At 43.3% G+C, this 23,096-nt stretch overlaps 3 protein-coding genes across 5 annotated transcripts; 2 read left to right on the top strand and 1 right to left on the bottom strand.

Annotated features, from left to right (window-relative positions):
• The first annotated feature begins 483 nt into the window (after positions 1-483).
• On the top strand, positions 484-7,520 carry LOC127782217 (tobamovirus multiplication protein 2A). The gene is made up of 7 exons (XM_052309306.1): positions 484-669; positions 785-1,083; positions 1,535-1,634; positions 2,206-2,286; positions 2,382-2,486; positions 6,786-6,998; positions 7,077-7,520. The coding sequence occupies exons 2-7, from the start codon at positions 836-838 to the stop codon at positions 7,182-7,184; spliced, it is 855 nt and encodes a 284-aa protein (XP_052165266.1). The 5' UTR covers positions 484-669; positions 785-835; the 3' UTR covers positions 7,185-7,520.
• A 4,174-nt stretch (positions 7,521-11,694) lies between these two features.
• LOC127783232 (putative F-box/LRR-repeat protein At5g38386) lies at positions 11,695-16,152 on the top strand. Of its 3 annotated transcripts, none has more exons than XM_052310467.1 (6): positions 11,695-11,840; positions 12,812-12,923; positions 13,847-14,051; positions 14,534-15,294; positions 15,398-15,568; positions 15,658-16,152. In XM_052310467.1, the coding sequence occupies exons 1-6, from the start codon at positions 11,698-11,700 to the stop codon at positions 15,841-15,843; spliced, it is 1,578 nt and encodes a 525-aa protein (XP_052166427.1). In that variant the 5' UTR covers positions 11,695-11,697; the 3' UTR covers positions 15,844-16,152. The 3 variants fall into 3 exon arrangements, with proteins under 3 accessions (XP_052166427.1, XP_052166428.1, XP_052166429.1); XM_052310468.1 differs by having other exon boundaries at positions 15,398-15,550; positions 15,658-16,147; XM_052310469.1 differs by lacking the exon at positions 11,695-11,840 and having other exon boundaries at positions 13,607-14,051.
• A 4,062-nt stretch (positions 16,153-20,214) lies between these two features.
• On the bottom strand, positions 20,215-21,564 carry LOC127783316 (uncharacterized). The gene has a single exon (XM_052310570.1). It carries the CDS (start codon positions 21,562-21,564, stop codon positions 20,215-20,217), a length of 1,350 nt encoding a protein of 449 aa, XP_052166530.1.
• Positions 21,565-23,096: the final 1,532 nt, after the last annotated feature.

Below are 23,096 nucleotides of genomic sequence, written 5' to 3'. Positions count from 1 at the left end.
CAATGGAATATTTCAGTTCACTGTAACATTAGATATATATATAGTGAAACATTGTGAGTACACTAGGTGAAATATTTTTGGTAAATTAAAAAAATAAATCAAATTCCCTTAATATAGTGTTTCCAAAATATATGGATGATTTGTTGTAAAAGAATATTTTAATTCACTGCAACATTAGATCTATACATAGTGAAATATTGTAAGTATACTAGCTTAAACATCTTTTGTGAAACAATAGGAGGAACAAGTGGGTGGGTCCAATGGGATGCGCATGTGGGGGAGGGGGAGCGACCGATTTTCCCACCTCTCCGGTCGACCGATCCTAATCATTCTCCAAAAATTTAATACGTGTAGCAGTGCTCTATAAAAAAAAACAACCCACCCATTAAAAAGGTTGCCGTTGCCGTCCCTACCGCCAGCCAACATCCTAAATTCCATGTGTAAACTAGGCCCAAACAAAAGTCGCACCATAATCGTGTAAAATAGAAAAAAAAAATCCCAGCTTAATTGACCCTATGATCTGACGCCCTTCTCCAATAGATCTCTCCCCGTCCATCCCCTCGATCGCCCTCGACCCCCCTCGCCCGCCGCCTCCGCCGATCCCCATCCGTCGAGCGCCGCCGCCGCCGCCGCCGCCGACGTCCCGCCACATCCCCGCCTCGCTGCCCGGTGAGCATCTCGATCCTCTTTGTCATCGCTCCCTACCCACAAGTCCAATTCGATCCTATCCCGATGAAATCTGCGAATCCATCTCAAAATTTTGGCCCTGTTTTTTTTTTGTCAGATTATATCATTATTACACCTTGCTGCGGCTTTTATTGATTCGTGAATCGTGATGGCGTGCCGGGGCTTCTTCGAATGCCTACTGAAGCTGCTCAACTTTGTGCTCACGGTCGCCGGCCTCGCCATGGTCGGATATGGGATTTACCTGCTCGTCGAGTGGATGAGGATTTCCGGCGGCGGCGGCGGGGCACCACCGTCGCCCGCGCCGCCTGCTGAGTTGCTTATGTTTGGCCGCCCGATGCTCACGGCTGTTGCCCTAGGTGACGGTGGCAGTTTCTTCGACAAGCTCCCTAAAGCATGGTATGGGGAATTCAGTATTGTACCTCTCCTTTTTTTTCTTTTTCTTCCTGTTAACATGTGTTAATCGATGCATTTGGTTGCGCTTGATTGTTTTCTCCATTCAAATTATTAGGATTCGCAAATTCTCACACTACCTCCAAATCAGAAGCTTTATTTGATAAAGGGATAGCAACGATTAGGTGAACTATACCTCTGATGATGAATACCTTTGGAACAAGATAATTAGCAAAATTTGTGGTCTCGAAGATTTATACTCTAGTGTGATGAATTTATGATAGATTATTATCCCAATTGATCCATCTCTTTCTTGAAGCTAAGAGTAGATTTTGTTAGAAGTTCTGTAGGCACTTTGAATTTTTCCTTTTTAGATTCAGCAATAATAATAGTAAGTTCTGCATTCTACTGTGGTTGTTATTAATGAGTTTATATACCATTCATCTTCTCCATGCAGGTTCATCTATTTGTTCATTGGTGTTGGTGCAATTATCTTTGTGATCTCTCTGTTTGGTTGCATTGGAGCTGCAACAAGGAACACCTGCTGCTTGTGTTGTGTATCCTGATAGTGTTGTTCTAAGTCATCACCTCTCTCCTCTTCAAAATACATGTGTGCAACTACCTTTTTGTGCAGAGAAAAAAGGAATCCCCCACTGAAAATTTCATTTCAACGTTGAATTGGCATACATCATTAAACACTATAGTCAATATTACCATGAGGAAAGATTTATTATTAATCCGACCATCATGTGGTTGGATAAAAACATGGCTACCCACTAAAAATGTAGGTCAGTCTAGAATTTGTAATGTATTAACCCTTTTTAAATATTGGTACATAAAGGATGTTTAAAGTGACCATGCAAAATATGTTTTGCCAGATTGAATATAGAATGTACTTGGAAAACATAGAACTTATATCTTGCGTTCAGCATTATATATTGTCATATAAATAACCAATAACAGTAGTATATTGCACACTGTGTCGATTTCTAAAACTTATATTTGCAGTTGCAAGTAGTACTTTGAAAGAGGTAGATGAGTAAAAAGGATTTATATCTCAATGCTTAATTATGTTTATTGCGATCCCTAACAACAATTTAGTAAATTTCTTTTCTTTAACTCTATAAGTACGCTTTCTTGGTCATATTGTTGATCCTTGTTGAGGCTGGAGCTGCTGCATTCATATTCTTCGACGAAAGCTGGAAAGACGTGAGGCTCTTGTTTGCTGCTAGTTTTGGAATAATCAACTAAATAATTGACTTGTCCTTTTCTTGTTCACTGTACTTGCTGTAACTTCTGTGCAGGTAATTCCGGTGGACAAGACTGAGAATTTTGATGTAATGTATGACTTTCTCAAGGAAAACTGGGAGATTGTAAGATGGGTTGCTCTTGGTAGTGTCATTTTCGAGGTAAGAACAAAATCTAATTGTTTTACAGACCATAAGTTCTTCAATTGCATTAGACATTTTATTTTCTGAACTGGTGTACCCCTTAACTCGTGCTGTGTGGATTCCATCATCATTGTTCAGCAGCCATCCTTTTTGTGACAAACATCCAAATCTGATATTCTCTGTTTTTAAGGATTACACTAGCATTCTCAGGGTTAGCAGAATACATAAACACATGCACATATAAATTAATAAGTCGCAGATTGTTAATAAATGCAGTGATCCTTCTTTTCGAGTTTACAACACTCGCAGCCTATCATGAGTAAATAATAAAAGATTTTGAAGAATAGAAGCTGTAATAACTCCTAGATAATGTTTGTCTGTGTACTCCAAATTGGTTGCCACTCCTTAGGTGACTGACGTTTATGATAGAAAATGTTAATTGGAATTTTCACTCAAAGAGAAAATGCAATTATATCATGCAGTCCAGTACAAATGAAAGGCTTAACTAGTTTTTTTTTGGGCATAAAATAGTGGTTGTAATTTGAAACGTAATAAGTAGACTAATAATTTAAAACTATAAATAAATTATCATTCAAAATGGATTTGACCAAATAGCTAAACAAACTGTTTCAACAAATCTTCCAGTTTTGATCTTCACAAATCTAGCTGCAGGTAACCTTACTATGTATTGCAGAACTGATCAGATAGTCTTACACTCTCGTTGTTGTTCAACTTTACACAAATATATATTTGTTGTATACTGTGCAAGCTATATGCCCCTTCCTTAGGTGTATGACAAGTATGAGCATAACAAAATCGTCATGCACAGACCCTCTTCACAAGTTACTTTATTCCTCACAAGGGAGCATAAACAGATTCGTGGAACCTCATCCTCCTGCCATATAAACCTGATCAGCTAGTCTTAGGACTAATTAACATACTCAGCTTAACCAGCCATACAGAACTTTTGGTTTTGATATTATGGCTTGGCTCGATGTCTTACAATGTTAAGTTGATGAATGATTATGGTGATCCACCAGTTTTTATGGACTGATATAGGGCTTGTTTGGTACAGCTCCAACTCCTAAATATAACTCTAGGAGTTGAGTCTGGAGTGGAGTTGTGGAGCTGCCTAAACCCAGCTCCACAACTCTAGTACATTTTGTGAGAGAGCTCCACCCAACTCCACTCCCAGTTTTGGTGGAGTTGAAACTGTTTGGCTGAGCTCCAGCTCCAGGAGGGGTGGAGTTGGAGCTGGAGCTGTGCCAAACAGGCCAATAATATAGATGCACAGAGCCCTTAACCTATGTGTAGATCTCTAGGTTCACATAGTAATCAACTGGTGGATGATATTATTTTTGTGTACAACCACACACAATATGAGATCATTGAATACTGGAGTACTCCCTCTGTCCCATAATATAAAAGGGATTTTGAGTTTTTGTTTGCACTGTTTAACCACTCGTCTTGTTCAAAAAATTTTGGAATTATTATTTTATTTTTTTGTTACTTTATTATCCAAAGTACTTTAAGCACAACTTTTCGTTTTTTATATTTGCACAAATTTTTTGAATAAGACGAGTGGTCAAACAGTGCAAGCAAAAACTCAAAATCCCTTATATTATGGGACGGAGGGAGTAGTTGATTGTAAAGTTGCTTTGCAAAAATATTCCCTGCTGGTCTAAGCGTCTACTCATAAGTCTGCACTAACTTATATTGACAATGTAACTACCAATTAATTGTAACCAACTAGGGTATATAATGTTTAGGGTTAATGCATATACAAGGCAGGATCAGGGTCACTGGGTTCATAGTCACATATCATATGGATCGCTGCTTGGATCAACAACATAGTCATGTTCCAGTTCGCTGCGTGACTATAGAGAAAAAGGCGAACTAAGCAGCCAGACTATCACTTGCCATCTCCATGCTGCCAACTTTGCTGCTTGTGGCCTCCACTGCCTCTCTATTCATTGCCTGCAAAGGTGCTGCTCACTAGTTACGATCTCAAGTCGCATATGATCTGGATCGCTGCTTGGACCAACAACAGTCACGCTCCAGATTGCTGCATGACTACACAGATGAGATTGAACTAAGCAGCCAAGCTATCACTTGCCCTCTCCATCGCTGCCCACTTTGCTGTCTGTCGCCTCCACTGCCCCGTTCATTGCCTGCAAAGGTGCTTGAGTGGATGGTGTATGAGACAACAGAGTAGAGATTAATTGCTTGATAAGATGGTGGATGATGACAGTGATGGCTCTCTATCGCCCATTGTGTCTACGTGCATGTGTGATGCCTGCCTTGTGGTGAAAGGGCAGGTAAGCCATAGTGCCCATCAGTTAATGGTCTTTTGGGCTGCGCTGAATGCCTGAACCAAAACCTTATTCCTTTAACTTACTCCTTTTACGTTTTTTGTTTCCACTGAAATAGCTTGTGGTCTGATCAATTATTCTAATTTACATCAACCCTTACTCATTTGTGTCACGTCCTGACTCCCGAGTTCCTAATTAGCTTCCAGACAAACTGGTGTCCTTTGGTGGGATAATAAGGGCAGCAGTATTTAGGGGCTGGGGCTGGTATGGTGTCCTTTGCATAGCCTTGTTCAATAAGACTTGGCATTGGGTATGCAGAAAAAGAACTGACTTTGCCAGATGATTTAGCTTGGTTGAGCTAGAAAGTTCTTGCTGCGCCAGGGGAGCCGAATTGGTTCTTCCGTGATGCTGCAGATTAAGCCATGTTCTTGTAATGGCATCAACTTACATGTGTTCATATGGGCATATGGACATGTAGCATGATACCATAACTAATCTCTGACTGGCCACTGGGTGTTGCTGCAAATGGCTCTGTCGTTCCTTTATTCATTCTTGATGTGATTTTGATTCCTTATTATCCAAGCTGCTTACCTTGCTTTCTTAGTCATAGCATAGACATTAGTTTTGCTTGGCTAGGCAAGCTGTACCAAGGATCTGAATGTACCTTCCCATTTGGAATGCAGGATTTTTTTTCCTATTTCTGGCAGGTAGTTAATTATTTCTCAAGAAGTTCCTGTGTTCCAAATGAGAATTAACAATCACCCTGGAATAATTTCTAATAAAAACCATTAACTTAAAGAAAAATAATTTAAAAGATGGGTGCAAATGTGCAATTTGATCAAAGAACATAGCTTGCCCTGTTTGAAGTCCTGAAGACTTGCTGTCCTCCTTTGATTAAGAACTCCTGTACTGTGCACGAATCATAGCAGAAAAAAACAAAAAGCAAAGAGAACAGAATGGAACCAAAAGAAATTCAAATAAACGAACAAAAAATGCTAGAAGGTAATCAAGAATTTAGGAACAGATGTAAATCGTCTCATATCTCAGAAGTGTAGAAAAGGATTTGCCTTTATGCCAATCAAAATAGGTTTCACTTAACCCTAACCCAATGGTCTGTAGCCGCTTCACAAACTCCACACTGATTAGGCACGTATCATACCGGTCCACGTAAGGGACACAATGATGCCCTTTATCGCTCAGTCAGAAGCAGTGAGAAGCCCACAGTCCAGATGTCTTGTACATGAAACAATGAGAGGCAACATATCCTGGTGGTCCTGTGCACAGAACAACTTACCCAGCTGTAATGTGCTCACAAGCTTGTGTGACCCAAGCCAGCAACTGCCCTTGCAATGCACATATGTTCACGTTTATTGCTTGCCATTACCATGGAGTGCTCTTGTGATCACAATGACACCACCCATGCTCAGATGAACCTTAGCTGCATTGAATTGAACTCGTAAACTATTCTGGGGCTAAGTTAAATATAATTTGATTAGCTCCGAGGTGAAGTGATTTTGTTTTGCTAAACATATTGTCAAGTAAAACTTAAGATAATTTACCTGGTTGATATTGCAGTTTTCTGTAGGAATATGAGATGTTTTTAATTGGAATATGGTTTGACTGATGGGGTTTGAATATTAAATGTGTTTTATTTGGTATTTTTGTAAGTGTAGATTGTCTGGTTTCAGTAGTCATTAGCTCACAATGGGGTTGAAGGAGCAAAACTATGATTTGGCTGGTCTGGTTGCTGCTATGTTTGAAATGTAGAAACACATGCAGTTTAAATTTTAAAGTTCAGAAATGAAATTTACTTTATTTAAGTTGAACTAGGGTGGGTCGAGAAGTATCCACAGGTTGATCCACGCGTTTCCCTTAGAATCAGGTGGTCTGGAATTTGGTGATGATTATAGCTCTGGATTCTTATTGAAAAAGTGCTTATGTTTTCTTCGACAGCTGGTTAGTAGAGTGATAGTAGAGTAGTTATATAACGCTGGCCTATGTGCAGGTATTGCTTTTCCTTTTAGCACTTGTTGTCAGGGCAATGAACAAACCTGCTGAATATGACAGCGATGATGAGATCATCGCAACTTCTAGAAGCACTAGCATCCGGCAGCCACTAATTCATTCACAAAATGTTCCTGCTACTGGTGTTCCTGTTGCAACCCTTGAGCAACGCGCTAGCAGAAACGATGCATGGAGCCAGAGGATGCGTGAGAAGGTACGTGCATCGTGGACTGGCCTCAACAACGCTAATCATTATCATACTAACTAAACACTGTATTTCTGTCTAATGCAGTATGGTCTGGACACAAGCCAGTTCACCTACAATCCGTCAGACCCAAGCAGATATCAGCAAAATGGTGCCCCTCCAGCTGAAGAAAGGAACCGTTGTGTTATACTGTGAAAAATTACTCCATGACGTACTCCGGTATGGTGTTTTTTTCATGGGCAGGCTTGTGCAGTTGGTTGCACCGAGTAATTAATTATTCAGAGTGTCGTGTGTAAAGAGGGCTATTGCATTGTCGTTTTGACATATTGATGTGTTCTCTGAATGTTCTATGCACCGGTAAATCTTCTCATGTGGAGAAGCTGCTATTAGATACGCCATTTTATTTGCCTGTTTTTGGGTGTATCTTTTCGTATTTTTCTCTCGACTAGCTTTCATCCTCAATTCCTCATTGTACAGCCGTTGTATTCAGTTTGGCGTTATAATCATGTTTGTGGTGGTTGGTTTGTGCTATGAAGGCCAGTATTCTTTTTGTTTTCTATTGTATTTATTGATTAAAAAAAAACCATTGGGCTCGCTCGACGGATGCATTGACTGGACAATCTCAAGTCGAAGCAATGTTCGGAGAGACATGCTGTCAATGCTGGTAAAATCGGAAGCCAAGGCCCTGCATGATCTCTGACGTGAGTTACAGGGTTATGTGTGCACGTAGAGCACGGCTAACAGTACCCCAAAATCGTAGCCCATCTATTTTTTTAAATTTATTTCTTTTTAAAACCTCTAACGAGGATTGAAGAATTAAAAGATGCGCCTTTCTAAAAAGATATTTTAAATTTAACTTTCTAAAATGAAAAAAAGTAGGCCATCTTCAATCTCTTTCTAACCTCCTGTGCGATCTCTTCACGCCTGTGTGATTTTGCTATGATCTCTACCCTCCTCTCACGTGATCTCGTGGCCCTTCCTCCGCACGATCTGGGGTTGAGAGCAAGTGCACTATTGTGGAGAGCAAGAAGTCGGGCGTTCTAATGATCCTCTCCTCTCGCGTGATCTTGTGGCCCTTCTTCCTTCGCATGATCGGGGATTGGCAAGTGCACTGTTGTGGAGAGCAAGAAGTCTGATGTTCTACCGTGTGATCTCTGCACAGTTCGGATTGGGAATGAGCACACTTCCACATAAGTGGAGAGTAGTAAGTCCGGCGTTCTCTCGTCTGATTTCTCTCTTCCTCTCACATGATCTTTGTGGCCCTCCCTCCATACATCTGGGGATTGGAAGCAAGCGCACTCCCACATAAGTGGAGAGCAAAAAGTCTGACGTTGGAGATTTCAATTATTGGTATTTTTCTAGAAAGCTCCTAACATTTAGGATTGGGATCCCATTTAGAAGCTTATGGCAGCTACAACTTACCCTAAATTAAAAGCTTCCATGAAGAGGTGTAGTTATAAAATCCAAAAAATGAACTAGAAACCATAAGCTATTTTTCCTAGCTTCTATTGATTCTCACAAACTTGATTCTCATTTGCTGCTTCTCATAATCTAAGGCTGGTATTAGATATGCTCTTATGGGCTCTAAAACCTTGGGCCACTAGGAACCTTCCACTTTAATCTACTCTCCAATTGCACACAAAATTCATTCGTCCTGTGTCATGATCATTTCTCCAAGTGCATCATCAGGTGACTGCCCTGCTCAATGCTCACCTGGTTCCTGGTAAAGGGAATATTTGCTACTCTCCCAGATAACGTATTCTCAAATATCACTCTTGGATGAATTTGATTTTTTCACCGGAGAGAGAATATTTCTTGCTTGTACAGTTGTATGATATTTTTCAGCCCACGAGACGCCATGCCACTATTTTAGCATATCAATGGAGAGATTATTCCTTTCTCATACATCACTTTGTCTCTCTCATCCCCTCCTTATCCGCTAGCCAGCTCCTAGCCTGGTGAAGATGAAGGCATATGAGCTCAGCGGAGCCACGTGGGCTTCACTCTGAGGGTGCAAAGGAGTGCGATGATATTGGTGACAAGTCACAAGGCGCCATGATGTGCTGGTCGTCGGTGGACGAGGACCGCGGCCGACAAGGTAGCAGCAATAAGCAAATCAACATGCGATGTAGCCAGCGGCTCACATTCCACCAGCGCCTCGTTGCCACCGTCAGCTCATCGTCAAGGGATACCTGCCCCACGTCCATTGCCATGGCCGCGAGATACTCTTCCACTAGAGCCATAGCCGGCCTGTCATTGAGGGCCCCACTTTCGTCGCTACTGCCGGTGTCGGCCACTCCTACGGTCTTGCCTCTTCCTTGCTGACCTCGTCCTTGCGGGGCAGATCTGGAGCATGGCATGGTGGCAGAGACGTCGCTACTGCTGCTCATCCTTGCGTTCTGCGCGCTTGGCGGAGCAGTTGAGAAACGGAGTGAAGGGGACGACTCGCTAGCCAGGGAGCTCGTCGACATGGAGATCCTTGCCAGAGCTGAGCAACTCATTGGCTAGGGGTAGGGAAGGGATGAGGGAGACTGAGCGAGAGGGAGGAAAAAGGAAGTAGAAGGGCAAACTCGTCTTTTTCTCTCCCGTGCGGTGTTGTGGAAGACGGAATGCGGATGTTGGACGGAGCGGGTATCGCCAAACGATTAATCGGAATATGACAGAAATTTAACGTTTGTGAATATGCAAATATTGTTATGCATATTGTAGATTCATATATTAGAAATTCACTACATAATATGCTACAATTAGGAAAAGGTGAAAACCATGATAGCTATTATACAGATATAGAAATCTGTCTAGTATCAGTGCATTGGAAAAATATTTTGCATGGATTATCTTCTGTTCTTCGGAGAGAAACTTTAGGCTTGCACATCCTAGACTTGCAGGTTGCAGCGGCATCAGATAAACTAGAGGAATTCACATGCTGGAAAACAACAAATGGGATAGGGTAGTCGTTGTGGGCTGGTTCAGCCTTTTGATCAGGCCAATTATGCGGCCGATAAGACGCAAACGGGAAGATTAATCGGTAGTGACGGGATTTTTTCGTTCTAAGATGATTAGTGAAAACCGTTTTGCAAAAACGTGACGGACTAATCACCGTCATCGTATTAACGGCCGTATCAAGCGTTTTCCACAACACTGCTCCCGTGTCAGTCACGATGGAATGATGAAGTGGCATCTCATTGGCTGAAAAATGACACATGAATTAGGCCGTGTTTAATTCCTTGTCAATTTTTTTTACGTATACGGACACATATTTAAAGTATTTTTTTTCGAGGGGACAGTCAGTGAGCTCCTGCAATTTCACTATAGAAGAGAGTTGATCCAGTTTACAAGAAAAACCGGACCCAAAAACCTTACAACGGCACAGTTAATTTCAGGAAAAGCGGCGAAAACCTGGCATTGATAAACTGAACGCAAAAATAACAGTAGTCCAACAAGGGAAGAAACTCCTGAAACGAAGCTTTCAAGAAGGTAATGCCGACAGAACGGCGACAATGTCCGATCCTAATGAATCTAAGGTTTTCACCCGGAGAATTCCCTTGAGGTGGAGTTGAAACGAGGGATCCAAAAGCAACGCCTTCGAGAAGGTGAACGGTGCCCGAGGGCGTCGTCGTTGCTAGCACCAGAGCGGAGCAAGATTTTCACCTCGGAGCCCCAGTCAACCAAAGCATCCACAGCGAAAGCTCCCAAATGCCACCTGCACACCGAACGGTACCTGCAATATTCACACCACCTGCACGGCGACCGGACTCCACACCACTCGACCCCGACTGAGGATGCGCTAGATCTGGACCTAGGAGCCCGATTCAGCCATCCTCCTTGCACCACCATTGCCAACCGACGCCAAGGGCGACGTCGGGCGATGGAGGCCGCCAGCGCCGCACGATCCTTCCACCGCCGGACACCGTGCCATCGCCGGATCCGCGAACAACGCCACCGCCTTCACCGTCCCCGCCGCCCTCACCCTCCCTGCCGCCATCGACTACCGCCGCTTGGAGCAGCGCGCCCTAAACCATTGCCAAACGCCGCGTCGTCGTTGGATCCGCGGAACTCCACCACCACCGTCGCCATCCCCACCGCCATCGCCCTCCCCTCCGCCAACGCCGTTCCTATCCCTGCCAGATCTAGCCGGAGCGGCGCGGATCTGCCTGTTTTCGCCGCCGCCTTCCTGGGTGACTCCCTAGGTCACCCGAGCGCGCGAGAGAGAGGGGCTCCACCGCCACCGTCCTTGTGGCCGCGCGGCTTTGCCGGCGGCCACTCGAGCGGCGGCGAGGCAGAAGAGGGAGGTGAGAGAGAAGGGGCGGTCGGGTCGTCGCCTCCTGTGCCGTCCCTAGGGAGAGCGACGCGAGAGGGGCTTGCAGTTGTCACAGATTGGTCACAATATTTAAAGTATTAAACATAGACTAATAATAAACCAAATTACAGATTCCGCCTGTAAACTGCGAAATGAATCTATTAAGCCTAATTAATCCGTCATTAGCAAATGTTTAATGTAGCACCACATTGTCAAATCATGGCGCAATTAGGCTTAAAAGATTCGTCTCGTAATTTACCTGTAAACTGTGTAATTGATTTTTTTGTCTATATTTAATGCTCTATGCATATGTCCAAACATTTAATATGACGGATTTTTTGGGAAGTTTGAAGAGAACCTTGTTCATAAAAGCGGCGTTCGAGAATCCGCTATCCGGGAGCCGTACATATGGTCTCAAACCTCCTTGGGGGCAAAGCTTTCTTGTCGCAGGAGAAGCAAAACATCATCGTCCTCGCTATGGAGGGCAGCGGAGGCCGCGACTGGAGATCCCAGCTACAACCGGAAGCCCGAGGGAGGATCACTGCCAAGATGTGAGCGCTGCCCCTTTCCTGTTTCCTTTCCCCCCAACACAATATTTGATGTGTGTTACTTCCTCGCTGCAATATCTTCCGATCCGGCTTTTTTTCCTCCCAAATTGCTACATGGCGGTAGCAGGTTGATGGTTCTTGGCGCTAGGTAGGCATGAATTTGCGATTAAGGGCTGTTTCTTCGGCATCGATCTGAACCTTCGAGCAGTTTCAGCCATTTCCAGGGGATGTTTGGTTGCGTCATCAATTTCCCCAATCTCCATGGTTATCAGGGAATCTGTTGGGTCACTTTCTGTATGGCCTATATTTGGTAGCCTAACAATCAACTAGTCGGGCCTATGTTTGCTGATATGGAGGAGAGAGAAACGAGGAAAGGAGAGACAAAAACACCGCTACAGTTAACAGCTGCTTAGCCACGACTTTTAACCTCTATAAAATGGAAACTTTGCTGCACGAGGAAAGAATAGTAATAGAAAATATTTTTGTGGATTAATGATTTAGTGTCTTTGTTGTCTCCACCATTGTAAGGGCACAGTCTCTAGATAAATATGCATTATGTAAGAGTTTGTATGGGCTATACCTTTGAACATGCGCCCTTAGAGAGGATCGATGGCTGTCAAATTAAAAATCTGAAAAAGGCTCAAATACATGGTAATGAAAGTCAAATAGCTCTGATTCTTGAAACTTAGGAATCTAGGAAGGGTGCAAACCTGCTTGCTAGAACCGTACTTTGGATCTTTGCCAAACATAAATACAAGTAGCCTGTGCCATGTTACTAACGCACATCTGTACACATAGTTGACCAACAACATCTATAGTGTTCTCCTAGACACAAGTATGCTTGTGCCATGTTTTACTGCTTGATAGCCGCTCACCGTGTTTTACAAGTTTCTTAAAAATGTGGAATGCCCATCATTGAGAGTTTGGAAGTTATATTGTACCAAATCATTACCTTTCCTATGTTTGATGCATAGATTGGAGTCACTAAATAAGAAACTCGGAGCAGATTTTGCCAAGGGATTAGTGGATCTACAAAGAGTTTCTGCCAGAATTGAGGGGAGATTTTTTTCAATCTCTTGTACACAGGTGCGGTCTTTTTATTATGCAACTTGTTTTTTAAGTCCATTATGCGTGATGCATGGATGTCTGTTGTTAACCTAAACCACAAGTTCTGGTCTTTGGCAAAGCTTCCAAGTCCAAAATGAGTAACATTGTTTTGCATCGTTCAGATATATCTCTGATCTTTTTATTCTATGCATGTTAAGCAGGTGTTTGCCTAATATTCAGTCTCAGCTTTAAAAAGAATTTGCAGGGGAAAAACTGGCTCCCATGACTTTTCACTAAGAAGAAACCTCAGCCAAAGCCAGCCGAGAAAGGCCACGAACCCTGGCCCCTTGACACGCGGATCCACACCCCATGGTTCAGGCCTTAACAAATGCTTTGAGGCCCCTGTCCCATACACGAGGGCCCACCCACCATAGGTCGTTTCTTAACAAGTGTTTAAACCAAGGGGCCAGCGTGTGATGTTTCTTAAACCAACTCTGAAAATTCGCTCCCGAGTAGAGTCGAACCCAGACACTGGTAGGTGCTAGTAGAGTGCTGCAACCACTAGGCTATAGACCCGTTCGTTATCCATTCTTAGTTTCACATTTGCACATATGTATTTCATTGTGGTTCAGACTTAGAAGACCTTTTACCTTTATTGTTTGTATAAAGTTGGTAGTATGTCTGTATGTGAGAAAATCATATTTTTAATTCCCATGGTATAGGAGGAGGTTATTAAAGTGGTCCAACATTGGTCATGAAGTGGCTGGGATTAGTTTTTAGCATAAGTGGGTGATAACTGAGAAGGCCCAATAGCAGAATGGGAGATTCCTTGGATGTCGTCAGTTTTCATAAACAAGCACTCGTCTTTCGTCAAAGGGTGGTAGCGTTAATGCCTAGTGTTGATTTCATATGTATCAGCATGACATGCTAAAATTTGATAAATTTTGTTCCTATATGTTCAGAGTGACTATCTGAGGAGGCTCTCTCTCAGAATGCTCAAGTTGGAGACTGAGCCTATTCAACTAGGGCATCAGCAGGCAGTTGATCAATCTTCCGAGTCCAAAGTTGGTCAGTACCCAACCTCAATGCTTCAACAACAGACCAGTTGTGATCAGCCGAGTCTATGCATTCAGGTAGATACCAAGCTCCAGGAGATGCCACCGAACGGTAAGTTACATTTGAATTTCTAGTTTATAGGGACCATTTGATCCATAAGAAATAGAAGTAATATCTAACCTAAAGAAACTAACGATCCCAAGATAAGCACATTGATGTGTTGGAAGGAAACTCACCAAACATGAATAGTACTTGTGGTAGATAATACCGTGCTGCGTGCACATAACACAAGGTTGTTTGTTCTGTTTATATTGTCTGATTGCATAAAGAAACATAAATCTGGCTAAGGTTAATAATCGATCATTTGGAGTCCTTTATATTTATTGTTATTGAAGCCACAACCATCTAATAACTGGCTGGTATGGTTGTAGTATTATCGCTGGAATGTATATTTACATAGGGAATCACATATACCCAGATTACAGGTTAAGACCTAATATTGGCATAACATCTAATTGCTTTAGTCTTTTATCCTGAAAATTGAACACTTGTTCTTACTGAAAACAGAACTTTGATGGATGTCTTTATTGCAGAACACTTGCTCGACCAAGTTCCTCCACGAAGCCAGAAGAAGCTCTGCATGGATGACAGGCTAAGTGACCTTCCTGATACAATTCTACACCATATTATGTCTCTCTTATCAGCACAGGAGGTTGCACGTACATGTATCCTGTCCAAGAGATGGAAGGAGCTTTCGGCCTCAGCACCATGCCTTGATATCTGTGTAGATAAGTTTGGAATGGACAGGGTGCGGTTCAGTGAGTTTGTAGCACATTTGCTGCTATCCCGGGCTCCTAATTCACTGCATACATTTCGTCTTCACTCTTTTGCAATCGACCATGCCAGCTCTTGGATCAATCGTGCAATTGAGCTCAAGGCACAAGTGCTTGAATTCACCGAATATATAAGATGGGAACCTTTTTACTTGGATCCACAGCTTATGGCTTTTGCATCTCAATACCTGAAATGTTTGAAGCTCACCAATGTTACTCTAGACTCCAATGCGTTTGAACCGCTAAACCATGCATGCCCAGCTTTGGAAAACCTTCAGTTGTCACAGTGCTTCCTTGAGGTGCCTGAGATTTGTTCGGCTTCATTGAAGAAGTTGGATATTATGGAGTGTTCTCTTTTGATGAATCTTCAAATTCAGACCCCTCGCTTGGTCTCTTTACGCTTCAGGTGTCTTCAATACAAATGTTCTTCATGCAGTAGGTATCCTGTAATTACAGCAGCAGTGACTCTATGTGATCTTCCGAATGCCGAGAACATAGACTTGTCATGTTCTGGGAGACAGGTATGATTGTGATGGTGTTTTCACCCTCTTTACATTCTTTTCGCCTGAATTATATCCGTGAAAACTGCATTTATCTGTTGTATATTTTTTGTATGTTTGCAAGGTTACATTTGGCAGAGAAATTCAAAAGTTCCCGATGTATGGCAAATTAACAAGCATCTCTCTTGGTGAATGGTGTCTTTCTGACAAGTTCTCTCGATTATTTTGCCTCCTTCGACACTCACCTGAACTTAAGGAGCTTACTCTTAAGCTTGAGGTGAACAATATCATAGATGTATATTCTGGCTATAAGATACTTTTCTCTTAGCACATTACGCAAAGTCTTGGTGAAATGTTTTTAAGTAGCACTTTTCCGAACTTCAGGTGGAACGTCAAGACCACAATGGAGAGGATGAGATTCGCTTGATGGTGGGAAGATCATTTTCAGCCGAAAATCTTAAGAAGGTAACAATCTGTTGCGCGGAAGGTGATGCAAGGGCCGCCATGTTGGGAAATATGTTCCGTGCGAATGCAACATCTCTCAAGGAAATGCATATCAAACACTATTAGATGCTGAACAACGCTTGCCTTGTATCTGTTGGATTTGATTTGCCAGTGGAGACCTAAAAATTTAGGGACAATTACTCATTTGATCCTGTTTTGAAGTCTAACTACCAATGACACTACTTTAGGTTTGCTCATTTGAATATCAAAATTGACCTTATATTGTGAAAACCAAATGATAGTGTTAACTAAGGGGCGAATTGTCCTTTTTTTTTTTTGCCCCACCTCATTTGATCATGTTATATCAACGCTTTTTTTTATTAAGAACATTTTGAAATGTTTGTAATGAATTTGGCATAGCTTTGATAATTTTGAATAAGTTTAACGGAATTGTCTTCAATTTGACAAGTTTGATTCAATTTAACATATTTTTTTTTTTACAAAATTTGACCACATATTTATCCAACAGCAAATTCAAGTCTAAACGGATGCCCAACAGCATGTGACAACACCGATAAATCCAACAGAAGAGAGCTCTGTCCAGCGGTAGTGATGGTGCACACAGAGCAGCAACCATCGCCGCTTCTCCTTTCTCCATGTGCCGCAGCCATCGCCATCCCACCATTCTCTCGCTGGCGCCGTCGATCCTCCGCGCGCAGCAACCGCCGGTCCGCCGCTGTCCCCTCCGAGCGTCGACGCTCCTCTGTGCGCTGGCCAGCCGCGTTGCCGCAGGCCCGCAGCCATTGCCGTCCCTCCCTTCGCGCGTCGATCGGCGCCGCCGCTCCTCCGTACGTAGCAGCCGCCGTTATCCCCTTCAAGCGTCGCTGCTGCCACCGCTCCTCCACGCGGAGCAGCTGCCACCGTCCCTTCCAAGCGCCACCGCTCCTCTCTGCGCCGGCCGGCCGCGTCGCCGATTTATATGTTTGGATAGGGTTCGTATAACCATAGGTATTTTGGTCAGTTCACGCTAGCAATTTGGTCAGACGGCGGTTTCAATTTTGAAAAATGTGGTTAAATGAGAAAACAAAAAAAAGGTAAATTAATAGTTAGATCTCAAAACAGAGTCAAATAAGTAATTGCCACCAAAATTTATCCTCATACTTATACAGTATCGTGCTGCTTTGCTGCTTTGCATCCACGCACTTTTTGCGACTAAGCTGAGGAACAAAAAGGATTCTCTACCAATGATGAACAAAAATGTAACAAGATCTGTATATCTACCATGCAAGAGTTGTCCAGAAAGATCGCTAGGAGACAGAGTTGGGGAATGCTCTCACGCTTCAACAAGAAGGATACGGCAGTCTCGACGATCACCATGCCTCAAGAGGTAAAACCAGAGGTAAGTGGTTTTGTCTCGATCTTGAACGAAAAATTGCTCATACGATAGATGCATCCGTCAACGCTGGTGTAGCCAATAAATTTGATGCTTTTAGCAAGCATTTTGAACATATGATGGAGAGGCCACAAAGTGAGACAAAACCTACATTACATGATCCCTATGCATCCATCACATCTCTATTTCAAAACCTTTTTTTTAAAAAAAAATCAACGCGCTAAAAAAAATCCACCCTAAAACCCTAAATTGTATATTCCTATAGAATTTATTTAGAGGAGAAAATTTTCGGATTGAAATTTATAATCAATTATATATATTTGATGGTAAAAGAACAAATGATTGGAGTATATATCTACCACTTTAAAAACACAGTCATTCTCCTTCCATCCTTTTATCACCATCACCACCGTGTGCTAACAACTGTAGGATCCTACTTTCTTCTTAGTATACACAACTAATTCCTAGTAATATGGGCTTAGCCCGTGATCTATGGACACATTGTGGGTGCAGGCAATGGCGTATTTGGTTGCCTGCACGCCCATCCGATCTAGGTCCAGCTTGTGCAAATCACACCTCGGAGCCAGGCTTGGAGGAAACACGGAAATTGGCTTAGGCTAGAGTATGTTAAGTCATGCATGTGAACAACTAGTTGATTGTCTAACAAAGGGGTTACATCCTAGTGAAATTCAGTCAATATGTAATAAAATGGACATGATTGATATCTTTTGCCCATCTTGAGAGGGAGTGTTGATGTAAATATGTGATGTGTCTAGGACCTATTTGTAAAATGTTCAGAGAATAGAATAGAGAAGAAGGGGGTGTGCAGGAGAAGCAACCCACCCTGAAAAATCCCCCAATCGAGCAAGACCAATGATGCAACTATTTTTCTGAATCCACTCTGGCAGGAAGTAAGAGTGATAATATATCTGGCCTAAAGAAATTTTCTGAATATAGCAATTTACCCAATCCGATCGATGTACTGGCTTTGATATGTTAGAAATTCTAAGTAATTTTCCTTGCAAACAAAAGCCACTACCTTGCAAATATTTGGGACTTCCTTTGAGATGTTAATTGACATAATAGGAGAAAAGACTAGCAGACTGGGAAGAAAACTAACTTTGTTTGATCAGGTCTTGCGAACTGCTATCTGAAGCTGGCTGCTCTATTCTGTGCCATATAAGCGTTGCCAACATAATGTAGGAACGCTAAATAACTGGAATTAATTGGAATGGTCACTGTGCTAGAACATGGTTTGTTGTCCAAAAGATCTAGGCGATCTGGACATTGCCAATCCGAAGTTTTTCAGTAGAGCCTTGCAACTTAGATGGTAGTGGTTTGAATTTTCAGAACCCAGAAGACACCATGGGTGGGGTCCCGGTGCCCATGTGATGCAATTTGATAGTTCCTTGTAACAAGTTACTTGTTCTCTGCAAGCACTAGCATCACAAATTCATAATTCGAAATGGTGAACATGCATATGCTTTTGGACAGACAGATGGATTCAAGAATGTCAATCACCAAATGAACTAGAACCAAACTTGTCTCTTCTTTCATGTAGGAAGAAGCGAACTGTTAGAGAGGCAATTTACAAGGAACAAATGGATAAGGAGATCATATAGAAGTAACAAATGTTTGGTGATTTCCTGGCAATCTTCCATTGTGGACAAAATTGCAAAACATAAGTTTCATGGGTCATTTGGCATCATCTGGGATTTATATGCTAGTCTGTTTCGCAAACATGCCTATCTACTGTCTGCAAGCTAAAAACAGAGCAAATATGCAAGTTCTTTGTGGCTATTATTGCAGGAGAAAATATTAACAGCCGATGAACTACAAGCTAGAGGATGGCTGAATGGTGATATTTATTCTGTGATCAAGTACAGGAAACTACATAAATATTTGCTTCTTCAATTCAATGACTATTCTCTCCAAACAAGTATAGCTCAAGATCTATGATTCAAGTGGTAATAACCTGACATCCTGATGGAATGAATCAACGGTATGCAAAAATAGAAGCAATAGAGACATTTGTTGAGGTTTTTTTTTTGGAACGGAAAAGCGGCACAAGGTAGTGCCTTTTCATTGAATAGAACAGGAGAAAATACAACCCCTAAGGGTAAAAAGAAAAGCTGTTACACGTAATATGTACACTATACAAGGTGTGGGGCGAACTCTCGTAGACGCTTGGTCCCCGCCAGAACCCATAGGCCAACCTCATCTTTGATTTTTGTTAGCACGGAGCTCGTTGCCATCTCTTTATGGTCAAAGATCCTCCGATTCCTCTCTTTCCAAATTTCCCAGACAACTAACAGGATGAGGGATCTGAGTCCCTTACATTTGTTGAGGTTTTAACTCTTAGCTATATAGGTCTTCTTTCATTTTGTTTCTACTTGTAATAAACTTTCTTCCAGCTATATGGAATTATGGATTGCATAGCCATCTTTAGAATGGTTGGTTTAAACTTTAAAATCGACTGAAAATAGTAGAAAAATGTGCTGCCATATACATAGATAGTTCCATAAAATAGACGTGACATGTACCTTTACTATACCTGTCTTCCCCGCTTAATGATATCTAATTTGTCATCTAGGAGTTAAGAAAACAAGAATCACAGTAAATTAAAGTAGTTATTTCTCTCACTTATTTTTTATAAATTCAGAAAAGATCATTAAATTATTACTGCAGATTGAAATACTAACATACTTCATATCGTTGTACGTGTGATCAACTGACCATGCAATGTGTCTGGCCTTTTCACTACTGAAAAAAATGACAGTTTATCCGGCCCCTTTTTTCAAAATATATCAAAAAAAGTTACTTCATTTGTTTTAAAATATATAATGTTGTTAACTTTTAAAACTGACTTTTATCATTCATTTTATAAAAAAATAACTATATGTAAGTATTCCTTCCATCCTAAAATATTTAGCTATCCTTCTAGTTCAAATTTGATTATTCGTCTTATAAATGTAGCTATATTTTGAGTTGGAGAGAATATCATTTATCTGTGTTTCTACAATAGTTGAAAGTGGTAAATTTACCTTAATCTATCTAAGTTTTTGCATGGAACAGAGTTTGTCTGTTCGTACCCATCTCAGCCGTCAGTCTTTTTTTCTTTTTTCTTCTGATGATTCGGGCCCATTATATTTCGACGAGGACGACGACGAGCCTGTGTCGCTCCATAGCTTCACCATCCCCAGGCACGCATCCTCTTCTAACATATTCCGCGGCGCCGCCGACACCTCGTGCATTGGCGCCACCACGCCCACGGCCGCCTCCGCCGACGACGAGGACGATGACGTCGATGCCCTTACTACATGCTCCTCCTTGCCGTTGCTCTTCTCCATCTTCGGGTTGGCCGGCGGCGCTTTGCCTTGGTATTCTTCCTCCTCCTCCTCCTCGTTGTCGTTGTCGTTGTCGCCGCGGCCGCGGCTCCCGTTCTCGTGGTGCAGCACGATGAAGCCGATGGGGCCGTCGGGGTGGTCGGACTGCTCGGCGCCTCTGGCCAGTCTCCGCGACCGGAACGCCAGCAGCTTGACGACGACGTCCCGTGTCCATCTCTGGCTGTCGGAGATGGCCATGCCGTTGGTCTCGACGAACTTGCCCCACCCCTCGATGAACCGGTAGCCGCCATTGGACTCGAGGTACCTGCAGGTCATCCCGTACTCGTTGCCGCCCTGGTCGAACACCGTCACCTTCAGCCCCAGCTTCTCCCTGATCTGCTTCTCTTCCTCCTTTTTAATCTCCTTCTTCTTCTCATCCCTTTTGATCTTCTTCTTCTTCTTCTTCTTCTTCTCCACTGCGATCTCGTCCTTCTTGTGGACGATTTGCGTCTCCTTGTCGGTGAAGAGATGGGTGATCGGGCATTGGTCGAGGTCCTCCTTGCGCTTGCAGGAGAAGAGCAGCCGGTTCTGGTTGCGGTGGACGTCGCTCATACGCAGCGTCTTCTCGCAGACGAACTCCGGCTCCGTCGCGTCGAGCTCCGAGAGGCGCCTGCGTAGCTGCGCGCTGCAGGTGCCTAGGTTGCGGAACCGGTCGTCCGCCGCCGTCTTCTTCCTCTCCGGCGGTGCTTCCGCGGTGACCATGTAACTGATGATCCTCCTCGTCGGCGGTGATCTGGGTGGTGGTGCGGCGGCGGCGGCGGCACGAATCCCGTCGTGCATGAGCTTCTTTCGCGGCGGTTCGGTGGTCGCCGTTGATGCTTCACCGGAGACTTTCTGCTTCCCAAGCTTGATGTTGCACCGACGTAATTCCCTTTCCAGGGTAGGGCCGTCAAGACGTGGTGGTTGCGGTGGTGCTGCCGTATTACTACTACCTGCTGCGGCCGGAGCTCCGCCGCCGTCTTCCATTGGAGTTTCTGAGACGGGAACGGCACTGTTGGTTTGGTCGGAAGCGCCGCCGCCACCATGTCGGAGATCCGGCGGAGGCAGAGTATCGCGGGACGACATCATCGTGTCTCGTACCTGCCAAAATTTTGAATCGTCAGGATTCCATGTGTAGAGAGGGAGACGATGAGACAGAGACAGAGTAGAAAAGGCGAGACAGAGATAGAGAAGGCGAATTAGGTAAATCCCTGTTCTGTACGTATCATCCGCGGGGACGAACCTCCGCACGGCCGGAGAGGCAATCCGACACCAGGGTTGTGGGATTCAATTGCAGAGAAATCTTGGGCCTCATCTAAATCCTGGTGGCGCATCGACGTCGACGGTGATGGCGACCTCTTCCCATCCTACGTCCGCGCTCTCCGCTGCCTTCTCGCCGTTAACACATCGTTTTCTTCCTTTCTCTCTCCGGCGCTAGGGTTTGCATCGGCGCTAGGCTAGGGTTCTTCGTGGAGGAGCTCCGGGAGCGGAGGGGGAGGGGGAGGAGGAGGAGGAGCGGGCGCTGGCGCCGCTCGCCGCCGCGCTCGAGGCGGCGCTCGCGCTGCTCCGGCTCGGCGGCGAGGGGAGCCGAACATTAGGTTTCTTTTTTTTTTGCGGGGAAACATTAGGTTTCTTGATTTGATTTCTTGATTAGGTGAATTTCTGATGGTTGATAGCGGGTGTCCTAGGTGAACTCGGTTCTTGATTTCTAGGGATTTTTCTCTCTTACCAATTTCGTAACTTAAAACCTATAATACGATTGAACACCCTGAGTTTATGGGGTCTGCTGGACCATACTTGTTTGTTGGTCGCCACCGCCGCCGCCGGCAGCAGCACCGCCACCACTAGCAACGGCAGCATCCGGTGGCACATCATCTCCAATGGCAGATCGATCGATCTGAGCTCTAAGCTGAGCTGAGCTCCTTGTCTTGAAGATGAAGGGGACCTCACCTCACCTCACCCTGCTCTGTCACTCTGGTTGTCTCTGCTCTGTGTTTGTCTGCAATGATAGGAGCTGTATGTATATATACTCCATATCTCTTGAGATCTCATCTCAGCTAAAGCCTCAGCATCAGTAAAAGGCAGTAACTTCACTGTCAAAGGTTGGATGGCCAGCTGCCGCTGGTAGATTTACAGCTTTGTTGTTGTAAATTTTGTACACATATGCAAACAGCCATACTTTGTCTGAAGAATAGAATGAAACAAATTCACTGCCTTTTTTTTATTCGGGGGTAATTAACTTCAGTTTGGTGATGATGTACAGTGAGACAAATGCACTGGCTTTTTTATCAGGGAGGTAAATTATCTTCAGTTTCATGATGCTGCTACTCATTTGTAACTGTATTAGTTATCAATTATCATAGCTTGCATCAAAGAATTGCTTTACTCACAAAAAGTTGCTCTGCTAATGCATTTCTGAAACTAGGCTGACTCACATGGAGAGATGCCCTCTATCAGTTTATTTTCATATTATCATGCTTCGATAATAAGTACTACCTCCGTTTTTTAATAGATGACGCCATTGGCTTTTTCTCACATGTTTGACCATTCATCTTATTCAAAAATTTTATACAAATGTATAAGATATAAATCACACTTAAAGTACTATAAGTGATAAAACA

This window comes from Oryza glaberrima, chromosome 8, assembly GCF_000147395.1.
Source record: "Oryza glaberrima chromosome 8, OglaRS2, whole genome shotgun sequence".
NCBI lineage: Eukaryota > Viridiplantae > Streptophyta > Magnoliopsida > Poales > Poaceae > Oryza > Oryza glaberrima.
The sequence above is the reverse complement of the archived record's forward strand: the minus strand, read 5'-3'. Positions and strand labels throughout refer to the sequence as shown.

Excerpts from the sequence above, each read along its gene's own strand:
- LOC127783232 (XM_052310467.1), top strand. The coding sequence starts at position 11,698 with ATGGTCTCAAACCTCCTTGGGGGCAAAGCTTTCTTGTCGCAGGAGAAG. Across the intron at positions 11,841-12,811 it reads GGGAGGATCACTGCCAAGAT|ATTGGAGTCACTAAATAAGA; the intron begins GTGAGCGCTGCC and ends TTTGATGCATAG. Across the intron at positions 14,052-14,533 it reads CCAGGAGATGCCACCGAACG|AACACTTGCTCGACCAAGTT; the intron begins GTAAGTTACATT and ends TCTTTATTGCAG.
- LOC127782217 (XM_052309306.1), top strand. The coding sequence starts at position 836 with ATGGCGTGCCGGGGCTTCTTCGAATGCCTACTGAAGCTGCTCAACTTT. Across the intron at positions 1,084-1,534 it reads GACAAGCTCCCTAAAGCATG|GTTCATCTATTTGTTCATTG; the intron begins GTATGGGGAATT and ends TTCTCCATGCAG. Across the intron at positions 2,287-2,381 it reads TCGACGAAAGCTGGAAAGAC|GTAATTCCGGTGGACAAGAC; the intron begins GTGAGGCTCTTG and ends ACTTCTGTGCAG.
- LOC127783316 (XM_052310570.1), bottom strand. The coding sequence starts at position 21,564 with ATGATGTCGTCCCGCGATACTCTGCCTCCGCCGGATCTCCGACATGGT.